Source organism: Urocampus carinirostris, chromosome 13, assembly GCF_059441175.1.
Source record: "Urocampus carinirostris isolate Australia breed hairy pipefish chromosome 13, RoL_Ucar_1.0, whole genome shotgun sequence".
Taxonomy (NCBI): Eukaryota; Metazoa; Chordata; class Actinopteri; order Syngnathiformes; family Syngnathidae; genus Urocampus; species Urocampus carinirostris.
The window spans coordinates 8,096,003-8,115,475 of record NC_142361.1 but is presented as its reverse complement, the minus strand read 5'-3'; the positions used below and the strand labels follow the sequence as shown (position 1 = coordinate 8,115,475).

General features: G+C 40.1%; 1 protein-coding gene across 1 annotated transcript in view; it reads right to left on the bottom strand.

Annotated features, from left to right (window-relative positions):
• Positions 1 to 17,299, bottom strand: part of mat1a (methionine adenosyltransferase 1A) — a 30,692-nt gene extending 13,393 nt beyond the window's left edge. The window contains exons 1-5 of the mRNA XM_088350638.1: positions 17,019 to 17,299; positions 13,020 to 13,097; positions 6,107 to 6,229; positions 1,711 to 1,823; positions 1,480 to 1,623 (exon numbers count right to left, since the gene is read on the bottom strand). Coding sequence (XP_088206764.1) covers positions 1,480 to 1,623; positions 1,711 to 1,823; positions 6,107 to 6,229; positions 13,020 to 13,097; positions 17,019 to 17,085 — 525 coding nt within the window. The 5' untranslated portion in view covers positions 17,086 to 17,299. The remainder of the gene's footprint in view (positions 1 to 1,479; positions 1,624 to 1,710; positions 1,824 to 6,106; positions 6,230 to 13,019; positions 13,098 to 17,018) is intronic.
• Between the last annotated feature and the right edge of the window lie 2,174 nt (positions 17,300 to 19,473).

Below are 19,473 nucleotides of genomic sequence, written 5' to 3'. Positions count from 1 at the left end.
GTTTTGAACTTGCAAGGAGAAAAGGACATGACTGTACAAAAAAAAAACCACAATACAAAATTCCCCAATATATTCTATAAGGTCCTCTCCTGAGCCCTTTCTTTTTAATAAGACACATGGGTTACAAAGAACAGATTTGCCCAAAAGAGTGTAGGAAATAAAGAACTGCAGCATAGTAGTCAAAATAAGGAAAAATGGTCATAATAATAATAATAACCCAGGCATTCTATGCAATCCCTAGGTGTCCCATATTAAAACATAAATAATCAAAATAAACTTATCACGGTTCACTTTTTAAAGGGATTTTGTGTGTTTTTGGATGGAAACAGCTTGTTTTTTTTAACCCAAACAATATAAAGTTTATAAGCGGCCCTAAAAATATTTTGCAAACCAAAAAGTAAATATGTCTAACTAATCAACAATATACATGTGCGCTAGACCGTAAACCTTATATGGCAAACAAATTACTAAATGAAAATCTTTACAATAAAGTCATTTATCCAGTAAAACTTCAACCAATAGGATAAAGCAAAAGGTAATAAACAATTAATGACAAAATATCAGCTATAATAATTTTAAAAGCTCTGTGAAGTTTTGAAAATAATCAAGTTTTTAATGTATCCTCAATTTGCAGGTCGGGCCTAATAATATTCTGTCACCTGATTGGTTAACCTTAATATAATCATGAGAATTTCTGGTGAACAAGTTCTTATATTTTTGACATTTTGTTCAATACGCCCATTGCATTGATTGCATAAAAATTGCATGACAACAGAGAGTTATCAACACATGACAGAAAATCAGTTGCTGCACTCTGCCCAGTCTGGAGGTTATTGCCGGCTCACCAACAACATCATAAATGACTCCTCTCACCCTGACCACCACCTCTTTGATCTACTCCCCACTGGCAGATGCTACAGTTCTCTTAAAACAATGGCTAACAGGCTCAGAGACAGTGTCTTCCCCAGGACCATCACTACACTAAAAAAAGAGCACAAGACTGAAAAATCTATATCTCGAAATAATTTTATTGCTGAATAATAAAACTATTAAAAAAGTAGGGAATTAGTATCTTAATCTGCTAAATGTTATTGCAGTACTTTTCATTGCACTGTTATTATGAAAGAAAATTGCACTCACCGGTACATAGGCCAGTCTCCAAGCACCACCTTTTGAATAATTTTGCCTATTTTCCCTGGTATTCTTTTATACATATTTTTCTCTCTTTTCTCTTTATTATGTCTATCTCGTCTCACCTGGAGTGCCATGTCTAATCTCATTCTAAACAATGTTCACTATGTTGTTATCAATGACAATAATGACTATTCTATCCTATTGTTAAAATTTTTAACGGTATTAGTAGAATTGAGTCTTTACTCTGTGACTGGTTTATAAACTATAAATTACTGCCAGTCTAGTCCAAACTTTTTGACGTCCGTTGCAGTCGATGGGTCTGGATGTGTTAAAGAAAAATAATACCTGAGTTTTAGAGTCCGGGCGAAGCCAGGGAATGGTGCCGTTGCGTCTGAGCTCGGCCATTTTGGCGTTAAGCTTGTGGGCTAAAACGATGGTTAGCGGCATGCACTCCTCCGTTTCATCCGTGGCGTACCCGAACATCAGGCCCTTGGAAATACGCAACGTCACTGTTGCAAATACTGGCTCAAAAAAGGCAATCAGGCCCTCACGCTGGCATATTCATGTACGCCGTACCTGGTCCCCTGCACCAATGTCCTCCTCCTTGCGGTCCACGTGGACGCCCTGTGCAATATCTGGACTCTGCTGCTCCAGAGCCACCAGCACGTTACACGTCTTGTAGTCGAAACCTAAAAAAAAAAAAACATACCCAAAAAAAAAAAAACACAAATCCAGTTTGATTCTTTAGTATTGTACCGTTTCCTTATTTTTTCTGTTTTTCACAGCTCCAACTAAGCATCTCAGGTCACAAACGTTGTGTCAAAAATGATCACAGCGGGAATTGAACCCAGACCATGGCGGTAAGGGTGCTGAATCTTAATCACTAGATCATTAGGGTCATAGGGGATATAGGAAAATGCATTATGTTTTATCTCATCTTTACACTGTTTTACTAACTGTACAAACCATTGCTACGAAACTTAACAATGAGCAATACCCCCAGAGTCTCCCGAGAGGGGGAGAGGATGAGAGACTCAAGAGGACATATTCAACGGTAACGGATACGGCAAGGACAAAGACGACGAGACGGCTTACCCAAACCACACTGACTGGGGACGTGTTTGAGGCAAAGTGCCACTGCGGGAAAATCTGTAAAAACGCAAAGGGACTTAAGATACATCAATCCAAGACCATCTGTGGGAAAGGGGTAAAACAGATGCAGCGCATAGTGGAGACACTCAGTGAGATGCAGGAAGATTACAGTCAGGAAGCACCCCACAGTACAGGAGACCTCTCGGCATCTGCGTTACCCCTCGACCATAGGGTCCCCCGCTCACACTACCCCAGGCGCCCAACCCCCAAAATAGAGAGTGAAGTGGCCTCCAGCAAACAACACCCTTGCGTGGAACCAACTTGACCAGGACCTTGATAAAGTCCTAGAGGCCACTTTGGCAGGATCAGCAGAAAGGAAAATCAATAGCATGGCTGCTTGTGCTTACTCCATGGCCAAGGAGCGTTTTGGTACAGAGGAGAAGAAAGGCAGCAATATAGCACCTGCAAAACAGTCCAACAGAAGGCAAAAAAAGATCAAGAAGTTGAGAAGGGAAATCAAGGCTCTGAACTTGCAGTACAAACATGCCAGTCCCAGAGACTGAGAAACGAAAAGGAGGTCAAACGTGCTCAGTTCACCAAGAACCCGTACAAGTTCACCCAAACCTTGTTGGGGGAAGCAAGATCTGGGAGACTGACCAGCCCTAAAGAAACGGTAGAAGGTTTCCTTAAAGAAAGTCACAGCGACACCTTTCGAGGCCAAGCCTTGGACATCCACCCAAGGATTGGAAGCAGCAAAACCCCGGAAGAGAAGCTCAACACTAAGGAACCATCATGGAGAGATTTCCAGGACGTTGTGAAAAAAGCCTGGTCATCATCTGCCCCAGGACCCAGCGGTATACCTTACAAAGTGTACAAGAGATGTCCAATACTTCTACAGACGCTGTGGAAGCTACTGCGGAGAATTTGGATAAATGGCATAATCCCAACATCCTGGAAGAGAGCGGATGGGTGCTTTGTGCTCAAGGAAGAAGACTCATCTGACATAAGCCAATTCCGAACCATTTCTCTACTAAGTGTTGAATGTAAGATCTTTTTCTCAGTCCTGGTACAGAGGCTGACAACGTACGTGGTCAAGAACAAATATATCGACACATCAATCCAGAAAGGTGGCATCCCAGGGTCCTCTGGATGTCTGGAGCACACAAGCATCATCAGCCAGTTGATCCGCGAGGCCAAGGAAAGTGAAGGAGACTTAACAGTCGTCTGGCTAGACTTGGCCAATGCATATGGGTCAATTCCCCATGATCTCATCAACACTGCGATGGAGCATTACCATATCCCACAGTACATATGGGGAATGATCACCTCCTACTTCAGTGGATTCAAGTTTCGGTTCCAAACCACCCAGTTTACCACCCAGTGGCAAGACTTGAGAAGGGGATCGTCACCGGGTGCACCATCTCCCCCATCCTGTTTGTTATGTGCATGAATCTACTCATCACTGCCGCGGTGAAGGAGACCAGAGGGCCGACGACAAGGTCTGGCATATGTCAACCTCCGTTGAGATGCTTTATGGACGACCTCACTATTACAACAGTAACCCATGTGCAAGCAAGATGGATCCTGAAGGCACTTGACGAGGCAGCAACCTGGGCTCGGATGAAATACAAGTCTAGAAAGTTAAGAAGCATGGTGATCAGGAGTGGGCAGGTCACAAGCAGGTTTCAACTTCGAATCCAAGGAAAAAACATACCATCAATCAAAGATAACCCAATAAAATGCCTCGGAAAGTGGGACGATTCATCTCTGGTCGAGAGGGGCAGCGTTCTCAGGACAGTGGAGCAGGCTAATGAGTGGCTGCAAAGGATTGAGCGATCATGACTACCAGGCAAGTTCAAGACTTGGTTGTTCCAGCAGGTCTACTACCAAGACTGCTGTGGCTGCTAATGATCTATGAAATCTCTATGACAGCGGTCGAAGGAATTGAGAGGAGGGCAAATAAACATCTCCGCAGGTGGCTTGGGATTCCACCAAGCTTCAAATCATCAGGTTGGGGCAGCTGCAGTTTCCCCTGTCTTCGGTAGTGGAAGAGTTCAAGGTGGCCAAGTGTAGGGCTGTCATGATGCTCAAAGATTCTAGCAACGACATGGTTAGGGGCGCGGGCGTGATTATAAGATCGGGGCGTAAATGGGCAGCAGACAGCCAAGTACATCAGGCAGAAGCCAGGCTGAGGTTGAAAGATCTCATTGGAAACGCATGCGTAGGGCGTCAGGGACTAGGGTCTACTCATTTCCAGCAATGGTCAAAAGCTGATCCAAGGCAGAGGAGATACATGATGCAGGCCGAGGTCCGTCAACTGGAGGAGGAAGGCAGGTGGTCCAGGGCGGTGGAGCTTGGTGTCCAAGGAACCTGGACAAAGTGGGACCTACCAAAGCGAAGGATCACCTGGCCAGAACTCTGGAGGTTGGAACCGTTGAGGATATCTTTCTTGCTCCGGTCAGTGTACGATACTCTTCCAACACCAACCAACCTGTACAGGTGGGGGTTGAGGGAGGACCCAACGTGCAGGCTATGTGGTAGGAGAAGGACACTGGCGCATATTCTGGCAGGATGCCAGATTGCTCTTAGCCAGGGCAGATACCGCTGGCGCCATGACAAGGTCCTCGGTGCACTGGCTTACATTTTGGAGCAGGGAAGGCAGAAGAAGCACCAACCTCAACCCAGTCCAATACATTCCATACAGTTTGTCAGGGAAGGGGAGAAACCAGCATCCTCCAAGAAGACCAAAAAGAGCCTCCTCCAAACTGCACCAGCGTGGAGATGAAGGTAGACCTGGGAAGAAAATTACACTTTCCCCAGGTAGTCCAAACTTCCTTGAGGCCAGACATCATGATTTGGTCAGAAGAGGCTCAAAAAAATTATCCCGATTGAGCTAACTGTACCGTGGGAAGAAGGATGCAGCGAAGCCCATGAAAGGAAAAACGCCAAATATCAAGAACTGGTCCAACAGTGCAGGGACAAGGGATGGCAGACCTGGCTATTCCCAGTGGAGGTCAGGTACAGGGGCTTCCCAGCACAGTCTGTATGGGACACATTAACAACTCTGGGAATAAGTGGAAGGGAGAGGAAGGCAGCTGCCAAAAGGGTGGGGAAGCCGCGGAGAGAGCCTCTTGCTGGCTCTGGAATAGGAGAGAGGAGTTTAGCTGGGGACCAGGAGAGGATGGGCAGTGACTGGCCATCACTGCCGGCCCGCCAACTCGAGGGCGTTGTGGTTAAGGGTCGAAACGCCCAGTGACGGTTGGACACCACCTGACGACATCTTCTCCTGGTTGAAGGCTACAGTCACTGTTTGAGTGACTGCAGAAGTTGCACTGATTAGAAGTGTATGTAATAGTAAAACATTGTTTTGGCTGGACTCTTTACCATAATGCTCAATTATAAATCACATAGGATGCCAGTTTGTTATTTTGACAATAATACCTTCCTGTTGTTTGTTGTTTTGACTATTATGCACTGTTTACATCATTGTCACAATTGTACAATCATGTCGCTGTTCTTTTATACACGCACCTTTTGAGGTGGATCTGCTTTTGTAATCTCGGAGATTTAATTAAAAAGTAAGGGCTCGGAGGGTTTTTAGAACAGGTTAGAAATTCTTATCTAAGGTTTGGGCTCTCCCTTGTTCTCCTTGCAAGTTCAAAATCCAATCATTCCTTAACTTCTTATTTTGAGTGTCCACTATACCAGTGATTTTCAACCACTTTTCGTACTTGTCGTATTGTGCCGTGGGAAATTGTCCAGTTGGTGTCGCTGTGCCATCTAGTGAAAGCTCCCTTTCATTTAGATTTACTTACCGAAGATGCCACAGCACCGAGTGGTGGTACTTAACTACGAACTTAAACTAGTCATTGTGAATTACCTTTATCCGAGTTATCGTAGCCAATGTGTTTGATCGCGTCCCTCACGACCTTCTGGTAGTCCACATTGGCGCGGGACGTGATCTCGCCACAAAGCAGCACCATGCCCGTCTTGCACACCGTCTCTGCAGACCGCAATAACAAATTCAGTGAGATTTGGCATATTTCTGAAAAACACATTACAAAATAAAAACATTTTTTGAACGTATATCGATTCACACTTTTTACACAGTTCAGTGTAAGTTTCCCGTTAGGTTAGGCAAATGACTTGGGGCCATTTAACCAGACGGAGTCTTTATAGGGGCGACATTTCCCACAAGCAATAAATCTTTGGAACTGCTAAAGAACGGTGACATTTTACCATGTCAACCCCTGTTAAAGGGCTCTGGGAGCCATAAACACCCCTCTCTCACTTGTGTCCAGGGAGCAAGCAGTTATAATACAAAAGCATAATAATATAATAATAAAAAGTTAAAGAGAAAAAGGGAGAGAGAAAAGTAAGAAAATAAAGTTTTAGAGGCTAATAATACTCGTAAATTCTTTTCATACATCAACCGTAAACTAATTTCTAGGGCATCTATTCCCAACCTGAAGGCATCTGACGGTACCGTTGCTACAGATAATGCTGACAATGTCCGTATATTAAATGATCAGTATGCCAGTGTTTTTGGTCGTGACAATGGTGTTTCACCCGACTTTCCCAGCAGAACTTCAGCTGTTCTAAATTCTGTGGAACTTTCAAAGGAGTTAATTCATAGATACTTGATAAAACTTCCCAGCAAATTTTCAGCCGGCCCTGACAAAATTCCAAATTTCTTGCTTAAAAAGCTAGCTGACTTTTTATTGTGAACCATTATTTTACCTGTTCTCTAGATCTTTTGAGGATTCACAGCTGCCTGAGGACTGGCTTAGTGCTATTGTCATACCGATTTTTAAAGGGGGGGAGCACAACAAGTGCAGCCAACTATAGACCAGTTAGCTTGACTAGCTGCGTCTGTAAAGTGTTTGAGAAAATTATCTCAGATGCCATATGGAAATTTATACAGGAGCACAATCTTTTTACGTTTAAACAACATGGGTTTAGGTCCGGACATTCTACCATGACTAACTTAATAGCTCATTTGAATTCGTAAACAATGCGTAAAAATTGATGATGTTCTTTCAGCGTGGTCGGAAGTTTGTAGTGGGGTACCGCAGGGCTCAGTACTAGGACCATTATTATTTCTGTTTTTTGTGAACGACCTACCTGAGGCCATTCAAAGTAGTGACATCTCAATTTTTGCCTATGATGCTAAACTGTCGGCTTTCTTACCAAAAACCCGGGTTACAGGAACAATTGATTCTCTCCAAAATGACATTAAATCAGTTTTTCTTTGGTCCGAAAAGTGGCAACTGCAATTGTCATCTCATAAATGCTTAGCACAGTCGTTTTTACATGGTTCTGTTCCGCTGTATAACATTAATGATCATGATTTGCATGTTGTTACTGAACATAAGGATCTGGGTGTCACTCTTACTTCAAACTTAAAGTTTATCACGCATATCGCCAAAATTACCAACAAAGCCAATAACATTTACAGAAACTTTTACAACAAGAACCCAGCATTCTTAGTTCAAATGTTTTGCGTTTATGTTAGACCCGGGTTAGAATATAACAGCGTTGTGTGGAACCCTTACTTACTCAAGGACATTAACCTACTGGAAGGAGTTCAACGATGGTATACGAAGCGGATACCTGGGATGCACAGCTTGTCATATACGGAAAGACTACAAAGACTGAACTTGGACTTTTTGGAGCTCCGTAGAATTCGATTTGATTTAATTTTTGTGTTCAAAGTACTGCATGGAATGATCGATGTGCCTTTTGATCAATTTTTTGAGTTCTGTCGTGTTGATGGTTTACGTGGTCACAGATATAAGTTACGGGTGCCTAGACCTACCAGCAACTTGCATGGAAACTTTATTTCTTTCAGGATACCAAAAATTTGGAAATTTTTGCCTGACCGGGTTATTAGTGCAAATACGGTGCAAACCTTTAAGCAAAGGTTGGCAGAAACAGATCTGTCAAATTTCCTTAGGGGAGGGGGCGTAAGGTGACCATATTTGGCCATGCTCACTCTAAGCATTAGTTTTTTTTTGTGTCATGTTTTGATTAATGTATCCAACAATACCTTCAATAAACATTTCATTTCATTTCATTGGTAGGTAAAGTGCAACAATAATGAATAAGAGTCGTTTATTGCTGTCTGGTATTATTATTATTATTATAATTATTACTACTACTATTTAAACAAGAAAACATCTGTTTTGTGGACATAATCTTGAGAGGAAGCAAAACGGACACAAATGTGCAATTGAATGTCAAGTCATGTTTATTTGTATAGCCCTTAATCACAGAGTATCAAAGGGCTGCACAGATCAAAGACTATTGCAAACTACAGACCATTATGACCCCATCCCCTTATATTGTCAACATAAAATATAGGTTATTCATATGCTATAGAATAGAAGTGTGTTTTAATCTTAAAATTAAACATTTCCACTGAGGTTGCAGATCGAATCTCAGGGGGAAGAGCATTTCACAGCACTGGGGCCCAAATAGAGAACGCTCTTGAACCTTCATATCTCTTCTTGGCTCCTGGGATCACTAGTAGACCAGCATTTTCAGAATGTTTATATCTTATTTAATTATATATTTGCTATATTACTAAGGATACATCAAATAATCTCATAAAACAAAAAGGGCATCTGAGAGCTTAAAAAAATAATTTCGGACAACAAAGCACCGTAAATTCCGGACTATAGAGCGCACCTGATTATAAGCCGCACCCACCACATTTTAAGAGGAAAACCGATTTTGTACTTACACAAGCTGCACCTGTATATAAGCCGCATAAGCCCACATTAAAAAATGTAACACAAACACAAAATTAACCCAAACCCAACTTTAAGTCCCGCGATTGAAACTAAATGTCCTTCATTAAAGTACACAGTCCAAAAATCACAGCCCGCAAAATGAACGGAAAATGATAACGGTACTTAAGGTTTGATGCAGACCTGCAGAGTCCGGGTCCCGTTGAAAGTAATCCAAGGAAAAAAGTGTATATTTCCAAAGGTAAGGGTGGGAAAAATATATATCCACTATCATCCCGCGCGTCCACAAACAGGTCTGTCTGTTCTATACCTTTACCGGTCCCCACTTCCCGTCACCCCGCGTTTTTTCCGCCCCTCCTTTTTCATTCGCCCGTGCAAAACATATCAGAATAAGTGTCTAAAATAAATACAAATAAATACATTACAAAAATATACAGTTGCAAATACATATTATACATGGGTTACACATATTTACAAAGAAAGTCACCGAGAGAGTTTTCAAAGTTTTAATAATAATAATAATATAACTTTCATCGCAAACGGTGCCTGTGACAGGGCAGTTAATGGTAGCAACACACTAGCAACACAGTAAACAGGTCTGGTAAAAAAACATACCGTACTTGTAAAAATCCCGGTAAACTGTAAACCTCATCTTCCTCCTTAGAACTGAAGCCATCAAAGTAGTCTTCCTCAGTGTCAGAAAATAACTTTGTCATATAGACCTTTTGTACTCAAGCGCCGTTGGCGGCCGTTAGAAAAATTACATAAATTGGCTGCATCACTGAATAAGCCGCAGGGTTGAAAGTTTGGGGAAAAAAGTAGCGGCTTATAGCCCGGAATTTACGGTAATACAAAAGTAAAATTTCTGAGGCATATAAAATAACCCAAGCAAGTTCATTTTACTTTAGGTAAAGTAGTTGGTTATAAGGAAAACTAAATACCATAATTTCTGCACTACAGATTGCACCAGATTAAAGGCTGCATGCTCAAATTTAAGAATGAAACTTAATTTTGTCTTTGTACAACTAGCCCCGGTTGTTTAATTCACGTGTTTTCAGATCGTGTGACCATTTGAGATGGCGATTACGAAGACAAACACATATGAACTAGAACGCCTAAACAGTGCGTTGCGTAAAATGTGAGTCCAACAACACAAGAGCAACTTTATTAAGAATAGTGCCAGACTGCGACATAGACATTGTCTTTTTGTGTTGTCATCCGTAGTTGCCGCGGTATCGGACCGAATTGCATTCGCTTCATTTTTTCCCCAGAAATTTGTATTTATTTATTTATTGTATTTTGCATAACATGAGGCTTACTGTAGCCACACCAGATGTAAAGCCTCAGTGTTTAAAATGTAGCAAAAAGTAGTGGCATGTAGTTCGAAATTTAAGGTAAATTGTAGCAGCTGCACTGCACAATATCTTTTTCCCTTTTCAAGTACATATTCTGCGGGCATTTTAGCGTTTAATGGACAGCAGAGTGAATAGTCACAAGAAAACTGGAGAAGGGTGGATCTTCTGATGAAGGTGATTGTAAAAGTGCTGGACTTGGTGGATGCAACAATGCAACAAGCGAGTCACAGAAGTAGTCTTGTTGTCTACTTGTTTAAATAATGATTTGGGTTTTCTTTTCTTACCAACAAAAAAGGGACGGTCATAACCCACAAAATATATGTAAGAAGTTTTAACAATATAACAGGATAATGCAATCACGACTATCTTAAAGAAATACCTAAAAAACAGCCAGCCTTCGACCCTCTAATGTGGTTTAAATAGTGATGATGTGGCAACATCAGCAAAAGGTTCATTGCCTTGTCGCAGTTAAAAGAAACACACTGCAAATACAATTTGTTTAAAAAAAATATATATATCCTTTTAATTTTAATAATATAATATTATTCAAAAATTATAGGTATTTTCCTGTACTAACTCGCTAGCATATAATTTCAGGGTTTGGACATCTCTTTCATGGCCAAGTTTAAGCATTCAAGGCCAATTTTCCATTTTTTCCAGCACCGTCAAAGGAAGAAATCCAGCAAAACGTTTTTTTTTTGCTTTGATGACTGAAATAGAGTGACTTTGATGCTGCTAGCACATGCTTTGTGCTATTTTGCGCTATTCCTATCTACAATCTTTTTGTGTCATTGGGCTGCTATAAACTGACATGAATTCTGCTTAAACAATTCACGCGCAGCTTCAATTCGTCACACTCGTTTACAAACACGGAAAAGGTGGCACCGTTGCCATGGCGCCCAATTGGCCCCGCCCGTGTGGCGCCACTGCGTTAACACATTGGCTTTCTGTCTATTTTAAGCTCAGCGCTGTCATGCTTCCTGGGTCAGCCCGTCAACGAACTTCTGCCCCGCAAGACGTGGGTTTCGACTCGGTCCTGTTAGTATTTCCTGCCCGGTATTGTTCCCGTTTATTTTGTCCTGTTTAATTTTGGTTTCCAGTTTTGTTTCCGTCTGTTTTAATCCTGTTTATTATTTTCTCCAGTTTTTGTTCCCGTCTAGTTTCTTCTGTTCATTTTCGATATCCTGATTCATTATCTATCCTGTCTGTCCCGTCCTGTCCGATATCTACCCCATCTGTCGGATATCATCTCGGGCAATTGGAATCGATCTCTGGCTTCCTGTCTTTCCACGCCAGACCGCTGCCTAAAGTGCATGACTTCCCATTTCCCGTAAAATGAAAGGCTTGTGTGAGAACGTCACGCGTTTGGGTCCTGATCCTGTTCTGGTTCTTTACAAAAAGGGTCCTTTAGTCAAGTCAAGTTTATTTGTATCGCCCTTTACACAAGGAGTCTCAAAGGGCTACACAGACCACAGATTATTGCAAACTACAGACCATTATTACACCATCCCCTCAACTAAAACCTACATGAGGGCAAGAAAAATCTCAAAACCTCAACATGAGGTAAATGAAGAACCCTTGAGAAGATGAGGTAATCCCCCTTCCAGAATGACCAGGATGCAACGGATGTTGCAATAACAAATTATACACATATATTCTCAACATTAAATATAGGTCATTGATAAGCTATAGAATAGTAGTGTGTTTTAAGCCTAGATTTAAACCGTTCCACTGAGGTTGCAGGTTGAATCTCAGTGGGCAGAGCATTTCACAGCACTGGGGCCCAAATGGGGAACGCTCTTGAACCTTCATATCGCTTCTTGGCTCCTGGGATCACTAATAGACCAGCATTTTCAGAGTGAAGGTGTTGGGTAATAATGTAATTGAAAAAGGAAGACAACAAAACAGTACTGTATGCGTAAAAAGCAGAAAAATGAGTAAAATTATTAACTACTCAATAATTAGGTGCAGTGGGCAGGGGACACCATGAACTGGTTGCCAGCCAGCACAATGTGCATAATGTTTTATTGTTATTTATCATATATCTCTAAAAGAAAAAAAAATCTGAGGAGCGTTTGCGAGCTAAACGAGCTGTCTTTTCTTGGGTAGCCGGGCTGAAAGAGCCGCTTTTCAAAAAAGAACCGGAATTCCCATGGGTAGTCTGATAAACCTGCCCTCTTGGATTCGACAGTAAAGGGTCAATTACGCTTACATGACACCTCAATAATGAGGACTGTAGTTATCATAGGCGTCATTTTTTTCTTCATTTAAAAGTGAAGTCTATTGAGCCAGGTTGCAAGGAAACGCGGAAATAATTTTAATCATTTTCAAATACTTTACCCAAAATTGAAGCATTTTCCTGACCTAGATATGCTTCAGCATGTTTGGTAGGAGCTGGATTACCTACTTGACGTATGCCATGTCTCAGGGGGTGCGCATATTGAACACTTGTGAAATCGTTCACATAATCCACATGCTTTGGAATTTCTCATTCAGATTTGGTAGAATAGATCTTCAACATTAATACTTTTTATTTCATTTTGGTATCTATCTATCTATCTAATCATGTACTTTCTGTAAAATTTACATCTCAGAGAATATCAAATTGATTGAAACACTCTGTACATTCTTCTTCATTCAGGAAAGAATGCAGGGCAGAGTTATCAGAGTGCTCAGAGTTACACACCGCAAGCCACTTTGGCGTCGGGGTCCTGTCTCAGGTGCGCGTCCAGGACAGCGTCGCTAATCTGGTCGCAGATTTTGTCTGGAAGAACAAAACAAATCAATTAACATTTTTAGAAAGTTTCATGGCAGACAATGTTAATCAACAGGAGTCTGCTGGAGAAGTTGCTGCAGGGAAAAAAAAGGAAATGTGTGGTGCAGCGTAGTGAGACAATGGCACAATAAGAGCCCCATTTATGTGGCGCGCGCTTTGTGTGCACCCCTTCAAACTGGCAGGGTGAAGCAATCCAGCGTGCATGTTACATCAGAAACAACATTTGCCTTGTTTTGGGGACAAAAACTGTAAATTCAGCCATGCTTCGAAATTCAAATACTTGTTTCAATGTTTTGCATATGATTTAAAGAGGCAGTGTGTATTATTTGACAACTAGATTGTTGAACTTTTTGAAGCTGAGAGCTACTTTATTGTTTCTGATTAGCGCAATCGGCAACCAGTTTGATATGGATTTCAGAACATGCTATTACTGTGTTGTTACCATGTTATTACCTGGTTGTAATTATTAGAGGTTAAAATAGGCTCAGTTAACCACTAAATATCGCGCCAGTTAGAAATTAAATCTCTGAGAAACTCACACTGAGAACTAGTCTGCCGGCTACACAGGTTGTCTGACTAAGGGGGTTAACCTGGTGCCTGCAGGCACCACGTTGGAGATACCTGGTGTAGTGAAACCGAACACAAGTGCTAAAAAGCAAAATGAAGAATACAAACTACGGAGAGTCAACATGACCAAACCCCACAATTTAACTTCAATTTTTTTTGCCTAGCCTTTTTGAGGTTTTTAAGTACGCGTAGAAGATGGCAATCAACTATGTCATTTCCCTTTAGGTGAAGCACATGTTATGTAAAATAAATGCAAATTCCTCAACTTGCAAGTGTTTTAAAATTGCATGATTATCTAATACTTTGCTTATTAGTGAAGTTAACATTTTCTAATGACGCTCGTCTTACCACTAGGAGGCTCTAAATAATACACGATGTTCCTTTTAATAAGTGTCCTCTCGAAACAAAACAAAAAAGATAGAAAACACATAAATTATACACATTTTTTTAATCGACAATTTAAAAAATATTAAAAAAAATATTGATATAGTTTTATTTTATTGTAATTTATATTGTTGCTACTCATGGGTGAGGAAATTAGCATTTATTTTACATAACATTAGCCTCACCTAGTGGGAACTGACATATTTGTCCTCAATTTGGCCACTGGGCTGGGCAAATAAAAAGAAAAATTGGGTGTTTTTTTTTTACTTTAAATCTATGTTGTTTGTCTTTTCCTTGTGCTTTGTAGCACTCAATTCCAGATGCACTACACAATACAGCAACATCTACTTGCCAAATATCAAACAGTGTACCGTTAAGTTTTTAATTAAAATACCTTTTTTATTTGGTGCAAAAATCTTTTTTTTTGGGTGGAGGGAAATATTTTTGGAGTTACTAATCCTTTCAACATGTTTTCGATGCAGTATTCTGTGAGAATATAGCAGACCTTGCAGTGTTATCAAGTCATGTTGTACGCTACGCCTTACTTTACTTCCAAGCTGTTCAATGGTACACATTGCATAATACATCGGATATCATCTTGGAAAAATAAAAAGAAATTGAGTGTTTTGTGCAAACAAGGTTAAGTACTATTTTTGATCTTAATAGGTAACCAATACATCCCCAAATAATTACAAATACATTTCCATTTTCAATGGTTAATTCCAGTAGAGGCAGAGTACACTAGACAAGTCTGCAGCCAATCATTCACATAGAGTCATGCAAACATTTAAAAAAAAAATCACGTTTTGTACGTATGTATTATTTTCAAGTCACATATGTCTAAAATGGACCAAAGGTGTAATACTCACTCTCAAATATGACGTTATATACAATACTGTTAACGTGACATAATACGGGTCACCGTGTTTACCACAATTTACGCCAAAAAGAAGGAACTGACCCCCAAAAAGATAAAAGTCACCATTATATAATGTGGGCGTCTGTGAAGCGGGTCAAGGTGTTTACCCCGTTTTGCTGTTTACTGATTATGGATGAAGCAACATGGACTTTGACAGGATTATGACACATTGACAGGAGGAGGAGTTGATTCAAGGCCGGGGGTTGGTTGAGGGGGCCATGTACATCCCAACAATTGGATGGATCTGATGATGCTAAAATCAGATTAAATATTGCAGTGAACTTTTGTAGTATAAAGCCAATTCTTCATGCTTTCTAAAATGTGGACTGGAAGGCAAAATATTTGGTTATTGATTATCACAACTAATATTAGCTTTTTTGTTTGGTAAGAAGCATGTAATCGCTTTGCAAAGGGTCTCACTTATGGATGATGTTGATGTTATGGCCAGAGAGGATGTTTTTATTTTGTGAAATTTGCAGTCAACCGTAAAGGGGCTATTGATTTAAAATATTTTGACACCAGCGTGTTTATGCCAAATAAATAGTTACTTAAATTATCTTTAAAATATTTTTTTTTATTCAGCACACACTGGTGGTAGGAAAAACTTAAGAAAAAAACAGAACAAAACAAAAAAAAAACAATATTGATTAAGTTGATAAGTGAAAATACAGAGTGTTCCAAAAAATGTATACACATTTTCACATCAAATAGACAATACTTTTTTTTCTATTTCAAATTTGATTTTGGAGTAAGAATGGCAGATAATGTTCTGAAACATGAAAATAAAACTGAAGAACAAAGACTTTCAGACACAGATGCCCAAACACGTCTTTGAACTTAAGCTTTGTTTTCACATTTCTAGGATGTATTCAGGACACATTTTTTGCACAAACATAAGAGCCCATTATCCGCCATTCTTACTCCAAAACCAAATCTGAGATAAAAAAAAGTCAGAATGTGAATAGATTTTTTGCACACCCAATACATGGATTACAAAATAATTGTGCATTTTTTAAATTACCAGAGCTCAAGAAATGAGCTTTTATTTTACTTAACATGAGCCTCACCTAAAGGGAGCTGACACAATTGTAGGCTACCTTCCTGCTACAGGTACCCCAAAAACTCCAAAAGACTGGGCAAAATAGTAAGAAGTAAAATGGTGCATTTTGGTCACTTTGAGTTTCCGCAGTCAATATTTTTTCCTGTGCTTTTTAGCATCAATTTTCAGGTGGCACCAGGTAGCCCTCTAAGAACACCTACGTAGCCTGTGGACAGATTATGAAAATAGCTCACAAGTTATGCTTCATTGTGATTTTCCAGGACATTTGTTTTCTAACTGGGGTGGTGATGAGCCTATTATAAATCAACTTCTATTAACTAAAACCTGGTAACAACATAGTAATATAATATGTATAATTTTAGAAATGCATATAAAATTGGTAGCCCTTAGTGCAAATCAGTTACAAAAAGTAGGCCTCAGCTTATAAATGTTTGGTGACCTCTGCACTACACCAGAAAGCAACATCTAGTGGTCAAATAATACATTATGTTCCTTAAATATTAATCAATACAGTACAATATTTTTGAATAAAATTCCTGTCTAAAAAAAAATCACCTATCAGCAAGGCTTATCATTTTACTAGGTTAAATCAGGTGTTAACGTTTAATAAAATAACAAAAAACATTTGTCAGTATCAGTCAATATTTTTATTTATGTGATTGAAATCTGAATATAATTTTGTCCATTTTTGCTATAAAGATGTGAATAGATGTAACACTTTGCCGCAAATTTCCCTCAAATCTGCCAATTTGTACCGTTTTTGAAAGCTCTACTAAAAACGTTTTATGCAATCTTAAACCATCTCCACATGCACACAACACCACCCCACCCTGCCCCTGCCACTAGCGTGGTTCATACAAGGGAGCCCCCAACACATGTGCTATGACTTGGATGCCGAAACATGCCCACCCTGATAGTAATAGCGCAACTTTTCAAAATCAAATGTTATGTGTTTCTGCTCCATTTACGCCACGCTCACCTGGATGGCCCTCTCCCACGGACTCCGACGTGAACATGAACGAGCCGTCCTCCGGCAGGTCACCCATTTTGCGTTTTTTGCTTACGGGGGGCAGCTTCGGGGCAGTTTGTACCGTTAGGGGGTCAACGGGAGGGGGGTGCTCGTGAAAGGATTTCCTCGGTTCTCACGAGCGAGCAGTCCTGGTCTTTGACAAATTTATATTCCCGCCGCTGCTTGTCTTTTTTTCTCGGGGAGATTGAAGCAGCCAACGGAAGTTCTGGACTACAAAACTCCACGTCTGAGGCCACATGCTCCTTTATATAGACGCATTGGATAACACACACACACACACATGCGTGTGTCATGTGAATCCGTGGGATAGTCCATTCCAGGAGAAGGGGGTGGGCTGGGGGTGTGTGGTGGTCAATGGGAGGGCCCGAGCGTTTGTGGTAATACTACATTAACCCCTCGTGGGCCGCAAGACACTACCCGGAGAGCAAGATATCAACCAATCGTATAAAAACTCTGCACACCTCTGTTCAAATCCCAGAATTATTAGACCAAGATGAATTACTACAAGACAATTCCCGCCAAGTACTCCTGAATATTGCACTTGTAATGCATATTCACAATATATGACACCAACAACAATATACAGGACTGTCTCTTAACACTAAAATGGTGTGATGTGGTTAATTATTTTTTGTAATTCAATTAAAGAAACAAACATGCCATACATTGAGGATTCATTACAAATCCACAGAAACAGTGCAAGCTTTTTATTATTTCAGTATTGCTGATGATGGCTAACAGCACCCTACAGGCCACAGACACTTTTTAATATAGGCCCGCCAAACAAAAAGAGGAAAAATATAATGTAGAAAGTAGTAAATAAAGTACTGCTATCAAAAATGTAGTTGCTGTTTTGGTGCCACTCTTGCAAAGTACCAATGCATATTATCAAACATTATGCTTAAAGGTGATGTACGCACTTTTGAACTTTTCTACTCGCCATCTTCTGGCATGTGTCATTCTAGCCTGTGTCAAGTTCCTTATGGTGCGTGTGCAAGAATGTGCATTGCATAGATGCGCTCAAATAAACTTATTTTATCATCGTTTTGGTGATTTACTTTCACCATTTTCGTTCTCACTAACAAACCACAACTGTGATGAGCGTAAAAACACTTTATAATGACACCAGATCCCCATTTTCCTCCTATTGAATGTGGCCCAAACGGGTATGCAAAAAAAGTAAGACAAAAGCGGATAAAGTCGGTGGAAAAAAATACAAGGGCTCTTTGAACTCAGTTAGACATTGTTAATACATATTTAATAGAGAAAAAGATTCTACTTTTTAAGGACACATAAAACAACGCACTCCACCTTCAAAATCAGGGAACTAATACACTATTTTGCTTTTGTTCTGAGTGTTTCGACCCCATCCATCCATTATCTGCACTGCTTATCCTCACTCGCTTATCACACTCAGGGAAGAATTTGGACCGGCCAATTAACCAAATTTTGACCGGCCAATTAACATGCATAGTTTTGGAATGTGGGAGGAAGCCAGAGTGCCCGGAGAAAATCAACGCAATCACGGGGAGAACATGCAAACTCCGCACAGGAAGGCTGGTAGCTGGATTTGAACCTATGACCTAAGAACTGTGCCGCAGACACGCTAACCACTCATCCAACGTGCCGCCTGTGTTGTAATCAATTTGATTGAATGTATATATTTACGAAATATTATGTAAAGTAAAATAACATGTTCGAGTAAATTTCTTTATATACATTTACTCATAAAATTAAATGAAAAAAAAAAAATGATAGGTGCACAGGTCTTTTTTCCTCATGTATTGCTGAGGTATCAAGACTATTGGCACATACAAAACCTCAAATCATTCAGTTTAAATGTGTTTTCTTCCTGGCCTGACCCCTCTACCAAAATTGTTAACCCAATGCCATTCAAAGAGTCAGCCTACTACAGCTTACTAGTATACTTTATGATATTTTGAGATGGCATATTCCAGATTTTGCCATAATACTAAAACAATGAAACACTTGCAATTTTTCAGTTAACTCAAAGTGAATCATGACATGTTTGTTGGAACTATAACAAACAACAAAAACCTTTGACAGAATATTCTAATTTTCTGAGAGAGTCCTGCAGAGGGGAAAAAACTTGTTTTAATATATTTTTTTTTTAACTTAAAATGCCATTCTTGTGTTCCATTAGGATTTTTTCATATTTTGCTTGATTTACTTTAGGGTCTTAGCTTAGTTACCAGTAGTTTGTTACCTTCGTACGGACTTAACATTATGTTTTTCACAGTAACAACCAATACATTTCATCCTGATTTTAGAGAATAGGTCAATGGCTGTTTGCTAGCATTAACAGGCCTTGATAATATTCACTTGTTCCAATAAGCTTCCATTGCTTTAACCATTATTTAACTGTTATTATAGTTCTTAAAGG